Source organism: Schistosoma mansoni, chromosome 2 (genome assembly GCF_000237925.1).
Source record: "Schistosoma mansoni strain Puerto Rico chromosome 2, complete genome".
NCBI lineage: Eukaryota > Metazoa > Platyhelminthes > Trematoda > Strigeidida > Schistosomatidae > Schistosoma > Schistosoma mansoni.
Genome location: NC_031496.1, coordinates 64,138 through 82,559, shown reverse-complemented (window position 1 = coordinate 82,559; position 18,422 = coordinate 64,138). Strand labels below are relative to the sequence as shown.

General features: G+C 36.0%; 1 protein-coding gene across 1 annotated transcript in view; it reads left to right on the top strand.

Annotated features, from left to right (window-relative positions):
• The window catches only part of Smp_139790 (protein kinase), a gene marked incomplete at its 3' end in the record, with an annotated part of 100,084 nt that overhangs the window by 78,442 nt on the left and 3,220 nt on the right, over positions 1-18,422 (top strand). Inside the window, exons 15-21 of the mRNA XM_018795236.1 lie at positions 483-542; positions 2,859-3,396; positions 5,946-6,401; positions 8,499-9,527; positions 11,734-11,818; positions 15,407-15,486; positions 17,274-17,515. Of these exons, the coding sequence (XP_018649569.1) occupies positions 483-542; positions 2,859-3,396; positions 5,946-6,401; positions 8,499-9,527; positions 11,734-11,818; positions 15,407-15,486; positions 17,274-17,515 (2,490 nt within the window). The remainder of the gene's footprint in view (positions 1-482; positions 543-2,858; positions 3,397-5,945; positions 6,402-8,498; positions 9,528-11,733; positions 11,819-15,406; positions 15,487-17,273; positions 17,516-18,422) is intronic.

The window sequence follows — 18,422 nt, the reverse complement described above, 5'->3', positions numbered from 1 at the left end:
AGGACCACGTCTCACAGTGAGCTTAGGCTTTCACACTTTTGAGTAGAAATCCAATGAATTACGTTTCTAGCTACAACCAGTTCACGGTTATGCTCAACCTAGCTATCTCATGCCATCGGACATTGTTAAAACTCTTCTAGTCACTGTATCTTCCTGACTTGGTTGGTTTTGTGCTATTTTATCTAAACAAGACAATTGTAAGTGATCTTGGTGTGTGTGTGTGAGAGAGAGAGAGAGGAGAGTGATGTGAAGGAATGTTTTTATTTGGAAAGAATTACATTTACTAAATGATATTTATATGAAGATGGGTTTCGTCGCGTAGTAATATCAATGAATTAGTCATCGAAAACCGAATGGGACCCGTCAACTATTTGCACTTCATCATTCCTTGATAATAACCATCTTGCATTTAAACTAACCTCTTCGATATTTTCATTTTTCACTTGTAGTAATATTCTCTTTTTCTTTTTATTGAACACTAGGGAATTAATGTCTTTATTAAGACAATTAAAATTTGCTCAAAAATTCGCTTGGTTATCAGGGTAAGTCTAGTAAACATTCTTATTTTGCTTATAGTTATTAATGTTTTCATTATTGATAATGACATTGACTACTTGCTTACTTACTTACTTACGCCTGTTGCTCCCAATGGAGCATAGGCCGCCGACCAACATTCTCCAACCCACTCTGTCCTGGGCCTCCCTTTCTAGTTCTATCCAGTTTTTGTTCATTCTTCTCATGTCTGTCTCCATTTCTCGGCGTAATGTATTCTTTGGTCTTCCTCTTCTCCTTTGGCCTTCAGGTTTCCATGTGAGTGCTTGCCTTGTGACGCAGTTGGGTGATTTTCCCAATGTGTTTCCTATCCACTTCCTTCGCTTTTTCCTGATTTCTTCCTCCTCTGGAATCTGGTTAGTTGTCTCCCACAGCTTGTTGCTGATCGTGTCTGGCCATCGGATCCGAAGTATCTTGAGTAGACAACTGTTAATATACACATGTATCTTCTGGATAATGGCTTTCGTAGTTCTCCAGGTTCCTGCCCCATACAGTAGAACTGTCTTGACATTTGTATTGAAGAATCTGACTTTGATGTTAATTGACAATTGTTTTGAGTTCCAGATGTTCTTCAGTTGTAAATAAGCTGCTCTTGCTTTGCCGATCCGCGCCCTAACGACATTGATTAACTTCTTGTTATTTCTTTGTGAAAGTAACTTTTTTGATCATTAAAAACTTGTTCCAAAGAAGTATCATTATTATCCTTATGTGTTATGTCCCATGGCCCTTCAAACATCACGTGATAAACTCGCTAATCAGTGTACTGACTTACATACCCTTGTCCCTATCCCAATCTAATGATGCGTCAAACAGCACTAAAAGCTTTGAGTCAACTCTTAGTCCCTATTGATCCTCTGTATATTAATTTCTCGCCTAACCCAATTCGTTCAATCCAGAACACAAATATTAGCCTCCGCTATATAAATCGTACATTTCAAACTTAAGTGCTTTATCTACAAGAAGATTAGACCTCATCACACTATAAAATGAAAAATTAAATATATAAGATCAAACCAAAAGTGGCTGTGGCTGTAGGAGACTCTAGTGAATAAATTGAGAGAGGTATATTCCTTACTTATTTACTCAAATGTTTAATTTGATAAATCGTTGAAGGAAATGTGTAAAGCCACAAATTGATCTCGGTTGGCGTACTATTAAAAACTAGGAACACTGGACCGCTGTTTTGTCCTATTACGGGGCTCATCAACTGTGCTCGTTCATAACCCTTTTCAATTAATCTATAATTGTCATTTCAGTAGTGATTTGTTTCAGGCTGTTTTTTTAAGCTCCCCGTTGAAAGTCATTACTGGTGAAATTCAGACACTGGAAGTAAATTAGTTTTTATGAATGATATTCAGTTTCTGTCTCATTACATCTCTAATGGATTGAAGCCAAAATTGTACCATTGGACACTAACCTAGTAGTTCTAATGGAATAGAGCTTGCCGCGTGACTTTAAAGTGCTGAGTTCTCTCTCTGGTTGCATTATGAGTGTACACTGCTATGAAAAGCTATATATTATGATGAAACAGCTCTCTGATTCTCCCCGATTTTTAGTGATACTCCAACTAAGGTCAGTTTTATAATGAATACATATTAGAAATCATAGTATTCTCCACAAAACAATTTGAAAGTGAATAATAATATGTAATTTATCATTAAAAAATTTAGTCAATAACTTTGTTTGGACGAAGTAATTTGTTCTTCTTTGAATATATAGACTTTGCTTTGTCTGTGTTGGTGTACCTGGCCTGTCGTTTGCCCTGATGGTGTTCTCGTGACTTTTGGGTTGCTTGATCTGCCAAGGGCGATGGGACAGTGCATGACGGTATTGTTGTATGCTGAGTTCAAAGAGAATTGTTTGCTATATGCATGCAAATCCTCCCCGTTATTGTTCCTATGTCTATGTTGTTATAATGTTTCTATTCTACTTTATATCATCATTATAATATCAATAAATATATTCGAATTAAAGTTTAGTAATTTTAAATAATGACTATTATCATTTCATAGTTGAAAGCATGAGTCAATTGAATCTAGATCACCAAGGAAAACCTGGAAGCACTGGACGTCCATTTCGTCCTATTGTGAGACTGTTCTGCATTACACATCCAGGTTTACCTTGGTGGTCTAGCTTCAATTGACTCATGCTTTTAACTATGAAACTACTGAAATCTCCACAAAACCGCCTTCTGATAATATTATCTTTTCAACAGAGAACTTGAATTCAATCATTAAATATTCTTCTATAGATCTAATCATTTTGATCATATTTTTACTTTCTTTTTAATATTATTTTTCATTTAGAGCTTCTGTACTTCCAACAGGATTATCTGCATTAACTAATATTCAATCCAATAAATTAACTAATAATAATAATGATGATCTAAATCATAATGGTCAATCTTTAACTAATGGAATAATCAATGAAAAGTATACAAACATTGATACATTGAATGTTATGAAAATCTCTTCTACTATTAAAACTATTAAACAAGATCAAATTGATGATGATCAGAAGGAATTAATGAAATTGGATGTTACTATGGATTCTACTATTGTTACTACTTCTCACGATCATGATCATGAAGATGAAGATGATCAAGATAAAAAGTTGAATAATCAAGGAATTACACTGTTGAAACATAACCATCTAGAGGATTATTCAATTGTACTTAATGGAGATGATTCAACTTTGAATAAGATTAATGGAAAATTGAATGATACCCAAAATGATGGTAATATTGATGATAGTATCACGAATGATATAATTGATCATTCATTTATTAAACAAGAACAAAATGGACATGTATTCAATACAACAGATATTATTATAAATGGTCAAGTAAGTTGTTATTCTTTTTATATCTCTAACCTAATGTTAATTTCTTTTTTGGAATTCGGTTGAATGTGCTCTGGTGCGAGACTGGTAGGTCCTGAGTTCGAATCTCGCTCGCGAGGTGGTATCGTGGATGCGAACTGTTGAGGAGTCCCATAATAGGACGAAACAGACATCCAGTGCTTCCAAGTTTTCCATGGTGATCTAGCTTTAATTGACTCATGAATTCAACTATATACGAATGTAAAATGGCTTGAGAAATGTGTGTTTGTTTGTTTTGTTTTGTAAACTGTAATTCTATCTACTTTAACATTAAAATTATTGGGTATTGTGAAATTGATGAATTTTTAAGGTGACTTTCAATTGATGTTCGTCATATTTGAACAATATTCCTGTTAATGTATAACGTGGTAATACCGCCAATTAGAGAGTAGCGAATTATCGATCAGACCAATGACACACGAAAACCGTACGAGTAGTGTAGAGTACCTTTCGGTCTTGCTTTCTGCCTAGCCCAGCCAGTTAAGTGCAGAACACCAATAACAGCCTCTGCTATATGAGTCATTGTATTTCAAACCAATTGAGTTTATATACCAATCAAACAGACCACATCGTACCATAAAATGGAAAATAACATTTGTACGAGATTCAGCCAAATGTGGCTGTGGATAAAGGAGATGGCATAACAATAGTTCATAAATTAAAATAAAGCTTATAATAAGGGGGACACGAATATGAATAGTTTAGTTAATCAACGCCCCCAAATGCTCTGGTACGGCCGAGAGTGTGGAGGGGCGAATGTTCGGCGCTTTAACCGGGTTAGTTAGTGGACAGAAAAAGTCCATCTAGAGGAGTTGGAAAACTCTCATTCCAAACCAATGGTGCACATCGGCTCCAGTATCTTCAGGGAACAAATGGCGTATAAACCAATCGACTGCCATGGAACTGCATCTCCTCACAATGCTCCACGACCTTGTGGATCAGATCTTTAGGTTAAAGGCTCTGGGTGTTGCCCCCCCCCAATAAAACCTGCTTCGGTTTGGGCACCCGGGCAGTATCACAGCCCTCACACAAATCAAATGAGATTTTTGTGGGGCATATATATCTGGTGCCTCCTTTGTACCAATATTTATGTGTTTAAATAAATAATAAATAAAAGTTAGTTAACAATTATACAATAAAAATATATGCACAGTATTGGTTCATAAATAGTCCTCAAAGTTACCATTCACTATTCTTATCAGGACATAACAATATTATAATTGATTCATATAACTTTTCAATGATTGATTTTAGAAAACTCACTTATAAACATGAAGTGGAGAACATGTGTAGCTTAGATAGATGATTTTGACGGAGTTTTGTTCTTTGAGATGGATGGTTTCGTCGTGAAGAATTCATCGTTATTCTGAATGACAACTTCAGCACAAACTTCTACCTAACCATCCAGCTCAGAGAACAGAACTTCATCAGAAATATGAAGTGCTCAGATAACATAGTCTAATTGGTTGAGGACACCGACAATACAGTTACTTGAATACCTTGAGTAACAGTACACGTTTGCTTGAGATCTGTTTCTCCCTACCTAGATGTAAAATGTTAATTTAGGACTGGTCTGCATCAACACCCAGACAAATTATAGAGTGAAGCAGTTGGATGCGTTGATCACTTCACTTATCTTGAAAGTCTTATCAGTCCTGGTGACTTGTTGTTTGGCTGGATTGACTCAGGAAACTTGATTGACTCTTGAAATCCAATGTTACTTGTGGCGTTCGCTGTGAATCCCGAAAACTCTTGTTCTGATTTTAGGTAGGTCTGATTGTGGCCTGCTGAGAAGTTCCATGTTAGGTCTTGTTAGACTTGATAATCAAATAATTCTTTAATTAGATACTCTGAGTAAGAAGAATAAATTACTTTGAACTAATTGAAACAGTCATATGTAATCTGTTTTCAATTTGACCAATATCTCAGTTACGTCCATTGTTTTCCCACTGAGTTAGTAGCTACTAATATCATTTTTATGTAGCTCTTTAGTGCTGATCGAATTCTGTCAATCATATCGTAATGTAACTATTAGTCTGAATGATTTGACCTCTCGTGTACCATATTAGGATATTATTTATATGGCCGGACTCGAACCCACGTCACTCATCTTTAGATTTTCAGACTGTCTTTCAGACCACGATTGGCTTCTTGTAAGATTGAGGTGTATCCATTAATTAGTAACATCTAACCCACGCTGAAAGACTGCACAAACATAACCTAGATCACTTCTAACTGATAAATCAATGATAACAGTTCAATCCTACGAGGGATCAGTCGTAGTTCAATTAGATTAGTGATAACCTCTCAAACTGTAACTAATTGATGCATGTTTGAATACCAAAGGGAGCGTCATCTAGGTTTCAAGTACACCTTTCTGACGTATGCCAACTAGCATACAATACCTAGGTCTAAAATTTCCTGTTGACTACCTTCAACTATTTGGTATTGATAAATGGCTTTGTTCATTCATTGTTTTTTATTAAAAAATTCCCAAATTCTTTTCTCTATAGATTAATAATGGTTTTGATGGTGATAGTGAATTACCATTATTTATGAAAGATAAATCAAGATCAGATAGTGATTCATCAATGAAATCTGAGATGAAAATAAATCTGGATACCATATCTACTACTTATAAACCGGATAATATTAGTTTATCTACCAAGCCTACGATTGATATACCTACTCCTGTTCCTACAACTACTATTTGTAGTATTAATAATAAGAGTGATATTCAACCACATTCTCCTGTTGTTAATAATATACCTTCTACACCAACTATTACAACAGATAATCATCGGACAATAATGATGATGAATACAAAAGATTATGTACAAGTATCTAGTTCTTTACCGTCTACTCCAGTGTCATCTTCTTTTGTACCAGCTAATTTTAATGTTATTCCTACGATTGATGATAATAATAATAATAACGACAGAATGAAATCAGAAAGTCATTTTCAAATGGTAGGTTTTTCAAGTAATATTTTATTGTGATTTGCTCCTTGAAGTGAGGTGTTAGGCTGAATCTCTCTGTTAATATATGAGAACATGATGATTTCCGCCAATCAGAGAGGAGTGAATTATCGATCAGAGCAATGATACACAAAAGCCGTACGAGTAGTCTAGAGTACTCGTCGGTCCTGTTATGTGCCTAGCCCAGCCAGTTAAGTCTAGAACACCAGTAATAGCCTCTGTAAGATGAATCATTATTCTCAACCATACTGGGTTTATATACCAAACAAACTCACTACATCGTACCATAAAATAGAAAATAAGATATGCGACTTGGACCGATGCATATATGTGCCTGATCCTACGTTGTAGCTGACTGACTGACAAGATTTAGCCAAATGCGGCTCTGAATAGATGGGAACAGTAATTGATAGACTGGGTATAACTCAGGAATGGTAAATCGTACAGTAATTGTCTGTGGGTCAAAATAAAGCTCATAATAAAAGGAACATGAATATGAAAAGTTACCTAACAATTATACAATAGGAAATATATGTATTATATTGATCCATAAATAATTTTCAACAGTTACTACTCATAATTCTCCACGGGATACAACACTTTCCGGTTCAGAGACTTCTATCTAGATAGCTAGATGCCAGTATAAATAGTTTGCAAATTATGAATTAGAGCCTAATTTACGAATCTCTACATAATTGCTGTATCGAATACATAGGAGTAGGTGCTTACTAACCAAACCATCTCAATATTAGCCACTTGGTAACAGGTTCGAGACCAATTTCACCTTTGTTGTTTAGTTTCTATGCATTAAATAAGGCTTACATGAAACATTATTATTATTATTCTTACATGTCTATGTTTAAATCAATTTCATCACATGAAGCCTTGACCTGAAATTTGTGATCCACTAAATAGTTAAGATAAATGAGAGTTAATTGTTTATTGTTAATTATACAAATGAAGTTACCCTATCTTATATCATGACTACAAATAAGTCATAATTAGTTCTCTTTAGGTATATTGTTCCAAATGTATGAATGATGCATTTACACAAGTTTAGGTTGTTTTTTTTTCTGTTACTATGCCAAAAAGAAATCAATTTACACAAGCCTATTAATGGAAATCAAAGAAAAGATTCAAGAATAGTGTAGTTATTTTTTTCGTTTGTCACTTCGTAATAGTCATTATATAACCTGACACACATATATACATTGCTTAAGATTCCAATACTAATATGACCCCGAATAATGAATAGGACGAAAATCTATATAATGATGTAACATCAATGATAATAAGAAATCACAAAGGGGTTTTGTGAAGATTTCAGTAGTTTCATAGTTGAAATCATGAGTCAATTGAAGCTAGACCACCAAAGAAAACCTGGAAGCACTGGATGACTGTTTCGTCCTATTGCGGGAACGGTTGCTGGGATTCAAAAGATGGAGAAAGAAAAAAAAAAGCAAATGAATCTGCATCATTGTGACTGATTATGAGATATATCATTCATAGTCACTAACCACACATCACGATTCTCATGAGAATTCCGACCACGAAGTCCTATATCGAACAAGAAGGTTCTGTCCACCAACATTCAGTGAATTTATTATCTAATGCAACATTTTGGTTTCATCGTGTCTAGCTTCCTTGTGACTTACTTTCATATCCACATAAATCATTCGTTGATATAGACAGGGGGCTATAGTTAGGGATACTTAACATGTATCCCAACCACCTTAGTTTAATGAAGAATCACTTGCTCATCAATCGACCTTCTACATTTGCATAAAAACCTAGCAATTATATATACATTTCTATCGGTTAAGGGCTCTGGCGCAAAACTGGTGGGTCCTGGGTTCAAATTTCGTGAATGCGGGATCGTGGTTGCGCACTGCTGAGGAGTCCCACAATAAGGCGAAACGGCCGTCCAGTGCTTCCAGGTTTTCCCTGGCAGTTTAGCTTCAATTGACTTATGATTTCAACCATATATAAGAATATATATACATTTGTTAGTTTTTTTGATTGATCAAATAGATATTTGATTATCATTTCATGATTAATTTTTTATTTTCTGACTATTTTTATCAATAGACTAAACTATCCTTATCGGAGAAACAAGATATTGCTTCTGTTAAAAATTACACATCTCTACCATCGAGCACAATTACTACATATCCTTCGGATGTAGTAATAACAACAAAGTGTACGACTACCACGGGCACACATACTACTTATCCTATTAGTAGTAGTAGTAGTATTACCACGACTACTTCACCTACTATCGGTTTATCAACAAAACCAACACCAATATCAATATCCAATGATATTCATCCAATTGACAGTGATGATATAGAAGTAGACGATATTGTTTATAGTAATTTATCAAATCAAGGAAAATCTCACATTGGTGGATCATTACAATTAATACCTCAAAGAAAAGAAAAGAATACGAATAGAAAAAAATTATTTTATCGGTCTAGTTTATCACCTTGTTCAGATATTCATCCATTTCCATCATCGACATCACTTGTGACAACTTCTTTACCGAAAAGAAACGATCAAGAGATATGCACTAATGATTATCAGAAAATAGTTAGCGGTGTTATTCCACCGTCAACTTTAACATCACCAATCACAGATACAGAAATCATGAGAACTACTGCATCGACATCATATCTACTTTCAAATCAACCTCTGGCATTGCAACCGCATTTAAAGATGGTTTCCAGCATAGAATTAAGTAGTAACTTAAACGGTAATAATATTAATAATCGATCCCACAATGACAACTTTTCAAAAGACCTACCACTTGTTTCATCAGTGAAACTGCATAGACGTGTAGCTGCCCCTACTGTTACTTCGTCTGTTTTCACTAATAGTGCTACAATCGCTACTACTCATGCTACTACGATGTCGAAAATTGCCACTTCTCCCGCTTTAATTTCTTCTGTTGTAAATCCTGTTAACACAAATGAGACGAAAAAATCACGTTCATCTATGATTGAATTAATAAGCTGTCCTAATAAGGATGCATCCCACCCAGGTCAAATACTGTCATCGATTCCTCCACCTCTCGCTTCGCTGACTTCTCCAACACCACAATCTAAACCACGAGGAAATGTAAGATTTTACTGTATATATCGTTTTACCAATGGTTATTATGCACTATTAATCATTTCTCATTATTAAGCTTTAAGCTACAGATTTTCATCTGACATTAAATCCATGGTACAGCTAAATTGTTCAATTAAGTGTTTCGTTCCGGTCCGTAGCATGTGCTAATATTGACTAGATTCTATTCAAACTGAAATTGCATTGGTTGCTGATGATCTTTCCAAATTTACTTCAACAAGTGTCAGCATAATATCAGAGTTGGTAGTTCTTGGGGATAGTCAAAGTTGAGACCAAGAAATCCTCGATAGTCCTGCTCTTTCAAAAATTATTATTGTGTGATATTTGTCTGAAGATTTCCAAGTACTTTATTTTGGATAATAAAATGTTTATGAGATTATTAATTGTAACTACATTGTTGGCCCCCAAATGCCCTGGTACGGTTGAGGGTGGGGAGATTCGGCTCTCCCTCTCAGAACGCTCTCATATAGCCACGTGTATACAACCATTACCAGGAAAGTCCTACTCACTGCCTTCTCGTGGCATTACTGTTGTTTACGAAACTAAGGACGAAAATTAAATGCCTGGCACTTTAACCAGGTTGGTGGATATGGAGAGTCCATCTAGAGGAGTTGGAAAACTCTCATTACAAACCATTGGTGTACATGGGCTCCTGGATCCTAAGGGAAAAAAATGGCTTATGAACCTATTGTTGGTCACTAACTATCATTGGACTGCACCTCCTGGCGTTGCTCCACTGTCTTGTAGATTATACCTTAATGTTAAAGGCTCGGGGTGTGGCCCCCTTGGAAAACCGCCTGCGTCTGTCTGGGCACCCAGGCAGTATCACAGCTCGTACATAAATCAAGTGACTTGTGTGGCGCATATATATCTGGTGCTCCTTTTTGCCAATATTTATGTGTTCATAATTCAAATTTAACCTCAGTAAATATCAAGCAACAATACTGCTGTTCAAAAGACTATATTTTTGTTTATAAAATGAAATAGTTACCCGAGTTATCCAAGATAACATGACAATGAATTATGAAATATGACATTTTTCTTATCAACCATTTAACTAGTCCAAAAATCAATAGAAGTAAAACATATTAAACAAGCACTAATTGATTTACTTGGCTTCATGTTACATTGTATTTCTTCAAGGAACAGTGATACTTTTAATCTGTAATAGACAAACATCTATCTGGAGTTTGAGTCCATAATGGGGGGATGTCTTAGTTTTCTCAGATTTTTCAATCATTGGGCTACCACTCTCAATACATTTATATAGGAATTTGAGTTTTTTGTTATTGATATTCAGAACTATATTTGATCAGTTTCAATGTAAACATCATTACTGGAGTGTAGATGCATCAAGCTGATAAATCCCAAATTAGTTGGAACATGTTTCTCAGGTTCTGTTCAGCCAGTAAGCAACAACGTAGGACCAGGCACATAACTGCATCGGTCCAAGTTGCCATACCTCGTTACAACAACAAGATGAAAACCGGATTCATAGAACTAGTTAATTTAGTAGTGGTAGTAATCCAGCCATCCCTAATATTAGTCAGCATAGTGTGTCGTGGTAACCAATGTTTAGGCATACGTAACACGTGGCCTAACCATCTCAGTCGATGAAGGTTCATGACCTCATCAACTGACTTACTATCATTCCCTAATACCCTGTGTCTAACCTCACTATTACTTACCCGATGATCCCAGCAGATGCGAGCAATATTTCTAAGACATCTGTTGTCAAATACTAGTAACTTATGAGTATCTTCTACTCTTAATGGCCATGTTTATTTATAAAGCTGTACAATCACAATCCTAGTCTTATTTACTATTATCTCTAACCCATACTTCAGTTACTCAAATTTAAGCGTGTGACTACTGAATAGAACTGATCAAAACAATCATCAATTGCCTTGAAAAGTTAGTTAGGTTGAGTCAGTCAATCCAGCATCATCAACTTAGATCATGGCATAGATGTTTATTGTCCGAACTTAGGATATCGTGAACAATGCTTCGATGGAATCCATAATCCAAAGTCCATAGACTACTCATATCCTTTACTCTCAGAGTTCATCAATCGATCTAAATTAATCACTCATTTATAAGAAATCGGTAAAGTTCTTATGTAGACAACTGTAGGACATCATCTCTTTTCATGGTTATTAATGAATTTATTACTTTTTTCTTTATTTTTTTTCAGATGGGAGCTTGTTTTTCATTAGTATTTCAAGGTTGTCCATTAAAAATTAATTCAACTGCAACATGGATTAATCCAGCTAATAATGGTAATCAAATAATCATTTTGAAAAAAAACAACTAAATATTTGATTCAACAAAGAGTGTACTCTATTCGATGAATTCATTTATGGTCAGTCAGTCAGCTAAAACGTAGGACCAGGCACATTTATGCATCGGTCTCAGTTGGCGTAACTCGCTAGCACAACAAAATCAACATCGGATTCATAGAATTAGTTAATTTAGTGGTAATATATAAAAGAAATATTGTATTTGAGGATATAGTATGGGGAGGAAGACAGATATAAAGCAATTTTAATCTCACGGTTTAAGGAAAGATAAAGAGTGTATACACCTACACCATTGTGATCGATTCTGATCCATGTCACCTAGAGTCTCCAACCATTGGTTACGATAGTCACGTGGACCCCAACCAAGTAGTCTACATCTACCAACATGGATCAGACTAGAAGTTAGTGACTTCAAGCACTGATGCCATGTTTTGGTTTGGCCGCTCCTAACTCTCTTCCAACTATCCCCCATACTAGTCAGCATAGCACGTCGTGGTAATCGGTGTTCAGGCATACATAACACGTGGCCTAACCATCTCAGTTGATGAAGATTCATGACCTCATCAACTGATTTACCATCATTCTCCAATACCCTGTGTCTAACCTCACTATTACTTACCCGGTTATCCCAGCAGATGCTAGCAATATTTCTAAGACATCTGTGGTCAAATACTAGTAACTTAAGAGTATCTTCTACTCTTAATGGCCATGTTTATTTATTAAGCTGTACAATCACAAATATGTATGCTCATTGTTTCCAGATGACAATCATTATGATAATAGTGAACTGTTAAACGTGGTAACAGTGAGGTAGAATGATATATTGCATTTTCTTAACATTGCTAAAGCAATAGCCATACATCTGCAAAAATCAGAATTATGCGTGCAAAAGTAATTAACACAACCTCTTCTTCTACGGTCGTAGTGTCTTATCATTTTCTCTCTTCCTTCACAGATATTTGCTTCTTCTTCTATCTTCTCTACAGACGTTTTACCCTCAATTGATTTATTTCTGTTTCTATTATCCTTCTGATTGTATTTCATTTCAATGTCAACCTTTTACATTATCATGCTGAGCTATTCTTTCCCACTTATAATTTCTCTATTTATCTGCATGATAAATATTCAAGACTTTAACAATAAAACTATTATTAAGCGAACATTCATAGTGGCTAGCAGTGGAATCCAGTTCGATGCACGTTTCGTCCTATTTGGTACTGGTGTCAGCTGAATGTACCTGCATCTCAGTTGTTGATGTTCACTCTGGGACTCGAACTCAGTACTGTTCGCTTCAAACGCCATCGCGTTATCCACTTAGTTACTGAGTCCTGATATCCACCTGCTTGTGCAATGGGAGATACAAGTATACAACACCAAGTGAACAAAGTTTTCTTGATCACTGTTATTGTCATCCTGAAACAATAAGTACCATATATTTGTGATTGTACAGCTTTTTGAATGGATTCTCCGAATAGAGAACTCTTTGTTGAATCAATCTTTCTTATTTTATATCTTAATGGGTATATTCCATTTAATTAACTATTTAATAAAATCCGAGACAACAATTGAAATACGATATCTGTATACCAAGAGCATGAGAGAAAGCTTGATTGTGAGTATAATATTATGAGGGTATATAATCAGTCTGGTTTATCATTCATTTGTATAGTTCAAAATATTGAATTATATGGCTTTGTAACCATTTCATGCATTCTCATTATCTGGTTTCAACCACCATCTTTGTCTAAGCGGGTTTTTTACACCGTCTGTCGAACTTAGGTGTTGTTTTGTAGATTTGTGAGTCGTTTTTTTAGATTATCGATCTTCGGTTATAGTTTTGAATACTTATTTATATAATTCTAATAGTTGAGATCATGAATCAGTTGAAGCTAGACCACCATGGAAAACCTGGAAGCACTGGACGGCGGTTTCGTCCTATTATGGGACGATCCCGTCTCGCGAGATTCGAACCCAGGACCTGTCAGTTTCGCGCGCGAGCGCTACGATTGTGGGACTGAATGTGTGTCTATGTTCTAGGACCTGACGTGGGGTTAATATCTGGTCTATACAACCACGTCCAGGTCGAAAACCAGCCTGGTTTTCTTTAGTCTGCCCTTCACGAACTTTGGTTAGGCGTCCCAGTATTATTGAAGCTAATATTTTACACAATATATACTAAAATGAATAGATCCCTGTTAATAGCATATCAAGAAAACTATTAATTAATTGTTACATTCAATTAGACTACTTATTGTGATTGTCACAAATGAATATGATGTGAAAAACTCATAGAAAGCATCAGTTCCCTAAAAACTGCAAATACACCTTGTTAACATCAATCAGTCAGTCACAACGTAGAACTTCGTACGTGCATACGTACATCGTATAGAGTTGCCATATCACATTAGCACAGAGATACAATTATCGATCCAAATCCCATAGAGGTAGAACTAGTAAGAGTATAAGCAGTAAGCGGAAAGATTAGGGTTTGAAGATGTTATTCAAGGAGTATAATACAGTGAAATGAATTTGGAAAGAGAAAAAAAAGAAAGGGACATGAAGAATTCAGGAGATTATAATTTGGCAGAACACAAAGAGTGGATGCACCTTCGCCATTGCAAACAATTTTGAACCATGTGATTCAAGGTCTCTAACCATCGATTGTTATCATCTCTCGGATCCCAATCAGGTAGTCTACACCTACCAATATGGCTCAGACCACTTGTCACTGACTTCATAGATTTGTGTCACGTTTTGGTCTGGCCACCCCTAGTTTTCTTCCAACCTACTCCTACACCATGAAACATTGCACGTCGGGTCAGTCGGTGGTTGGACATACGTAACACGTGTCCCAGCCATCTCAACTGATGAAGTTTCATTAATTCATCAATCCATTTCCATCCTTACCCTTGCTGATATCAGCTAACTATTGTAAAATATCAGTTCATGGACTGTGTAGTTGTCTATAGTATTACATTTCAGAATAACACAAAAGATAATCAGTAAAATGTTGTTGATATGCAGTGTGAAATGATTTCATTTGAGTAGATCGTAATCATTCGTTGTACTTTAGTGAACAAAACACTAGTTGGGGGTAATCGATTGTATTTAAGCACAAATTACCGACTATCTCACTAAATTCTGATAACAATACAATCAATAGTTAATTTGCAAAATAACACTCAGTTATCTCAATCTTAACTTTTCCTTCCGTAAATATCAATCAACGTTCTCTAATTTCATCGTTCATACATTTTCGTACCTATTGCGCTTCATTCCTGTTCATTCCTTATCGATCTTCTGCCAAAATACATTCTATCCCAGACCATCACCATATACTACTTATATTGGATATAAGTAGACCAAACCACAGTACTAGTCAAATATTAATCCTAATAACAAAGCTTTTACAAATGAATTCAAATTATCCAAAGTTACTCATTATATTAAGATGATTGATAAGATGGACAATTTTGTTCCTAATAGATAGATATAGTATAATTTATGTATATCAATACTTTTTTCTAATGATTATATATAATTGTATATTTCATTTACATAATATAGGTCAAGTTATTCTATTGGGTACAAATGATGGTATATATTGTTTACAATTGAAAGGACTTTCTGAGAATTCTCTAGAATTAGTAAGTTGAAATGAATATAATTTTTTATCTTTCATGTTATACGTTGAGAAAGATCATTTTAGTTATCGTTCAAGATCAAATTGTTGATGAGTCCTAAATAGGACGAAATGCGCGTCAAACTGGATTCCACTGCTAGCCACTATCTATCATTGCATATAAAGCTTGTGACTTGAGGTCATATCGAGGCAGTCCGCACAGGATGCATATATGCCAACAAAAGACTGATCAATCACAGTCTTAAATAACAATGGGAAGATACAAATAAACAACACCAAGTAAATATAGGTGAATTGTTTCTTTCGTATATCTTACTCTTCATCGGTGCTGAGGACTGAACGCAGGATTTTCGGTTTCACAACAAGCGGTTAATATTTAAATTAATAATTGATCATTAAATATACAACTCCTGTCTTCTTATGTATATTTTCGGATGACAATTATCTATAGTTGAAAGCGTGAGTCCATTGAAGCTAGACCACTAGTGAAAACCTGGAAGAACTGCACTGCTGAGGAGTCTCACAATAGGACGAAATGGCTGTCCAGTGATTCCAGGTTATCCAAGGTGGTCTAGCTTCAATTGACTCGTGATCTCAACTATGTATATGATGAAATTATTAAATACCAATAATTAAATACTTACTACCTAAATGGTCATTTGAATTCGGAAAGGGTTAAAATTAACAACTGATTAGCTTTAGTTTTATATCACAGATTGATTTTAGTAAGAGATAATCATTAAGAACCAGAAAATACTGAAAAGTTGTTTCGTCCTAATATTAGATTCATAAGAAGTATACATCTTTGAATTGTGCCAAGAATGTAAACCTCAATAATGGATATCCTCAATCAAACGAAAGCAATTTTCTGGATATAGATCACAAATACGAAATAAGACCACTATGCGATGAGTAGGGAAATAATGCTAGTAATTATACAGTTTCTTTGTATACGTGATTCAAATGAAACCGAGAAAGAAACTTAAATCAATGACGTTTTAAATGGTCACATATAGTGATCTTGAGTGAGGGCAGTTATCACTTCCCGGTTTCCCACACCGTGGAAAGGTTCTTCTAGAGGTACCTGAAAATGAAATTGGATTAGAAGTGTTCTTAATGACCTAAGAGCGTGACCGCAGTACCCAAGGGACAACTGCTTGAGGTCGATCACACATGACCTTCTTGTGGGTAGTTTTTGTGTTAGCTCCGTACTTGTTGGGACCTTACCGCCGGAGACGGATATCCGTGGGATAAGGCGAAGTGTGTATTTTTAGGGTCGACCTTTTCTAACCCCACCGCTCCTTGTGGGAAGGCAGCATCGTTGTTATGCTGGTTGTCTGAAGGAAACACCTCACTGCCGTCACACCTCTGTACAGTCGGCAGTACAACTTTGCCTTCGGACCTTGGGTTTGCTGCTTTTAGTCTTACCGCTCTTCAACCGACCTGTCTGGCATGATAGGACCTTGAGGAACGATTGTTCCAGCCAGTATAGCTCGATTGGTTCATCACGATAGGCGAGCCCGACCACCATGTCATGATAGCAGCAACGGTCGGGAAATACTCACATATCTACTTATAAAGTTTCTTCAACTTACTCCTACACTATCTAACATTATAGATAACTTGAAATATCGAGGTAAAATTGTCAAAATCATTCATTTGTACTGTAATTCTTTTGTTTACAATTATATTGTTCATTATAAACCTTTTTAATGAATCTCGCTATTCATTTCATTGTTGAGCAATCATCTGTTGTAAGTTTTTTCTCTGGTTGGTTTTCTTTTCATCAAGCTATTTCCACGTCGTTGTTTATGGTTATCTGTTACTCGAGATACTATGATGTCACTATCTGGTCGTCATCCTCAATTGTATGCACACAATTTGGTTTCTTTGATGAAATTAAAATCTCAAGGTCATTCTATGAGTGGTGGTGGTAGTACAGTTGGAGGCAGTGGCGGAGGTAGCGGTGGAAATGTTAGTGGTCTTGGTGGAGCTGCATCAAAATTTGGCAAATTTGTTAAACTGTTTCCTAAGTAAGTTTCGAAACATTTCATAGTGGTTGGTTTTCTATTTAGGTTTAAAAATTGATGTATGAATTGAGTGATAAGTAGTAGTCAAGAATTATATCTTTCCTTGTTGTATTAATTATTTATATTGATGTCCGTTTGTTTTTGGACATAGTAGGGCAAGTTTATGTTCATCTACTAATTTCTTATTATTCACTTAAACACATAAATATTAGTACAAAGGGGCACCAGATACATATGCGCCGCACGAATCTCATTTGATTTGTGTGAGGGCTGTGATACTGCCCAGGTACCCAAACTGAAGCAGGTGGTTTTCTTAGGGTCCACACCCAGAGCCGTTGACCTAAAGATCTGATCCACAAGGCAGTGGAGCATCGTGAGGAGATGCAGTCCCATGGTAGCCGGTGATCAACGATTGATTCGTACGCCATTTGTTCCCTCAGGATACTGGAGCCCATGTGCACCATTGGTTTGGAATCAGGGTTTTCCAACTCCCCTAGGTGGACTCGCCTTGTCCACCAACCGGGTTAGAGCGCCGGACATTCGCTTTTCGTTCTCTCAATTTTGTAAACAACACCCCCACCACGAGACGGCAGTGAGTAGGACTTCCCTGTCAGAGGCTATATACACGTGGCCATATGAGAGCATTTGGAGAGGGAGAGCGGACTCTCCTCACTCTCGGCCGTACCAGGGCATTTGGGGGACCCACAAGAAGTATTCATTTCATTAACGTGCGATGTATTCATTGAATGCAAGTTTATCTGAACTATATACTTATGGGTTTGTAGATTCGGACACTAACATATTTACTGGGGATTTGAGTGTGGTCGAGAGTGGGAAGAGTTCGCTTTCCCTCAGCAAATGCTCTCACATGGCCACGTGTATATAGACTCGGACAGGGAATTCCTAAACA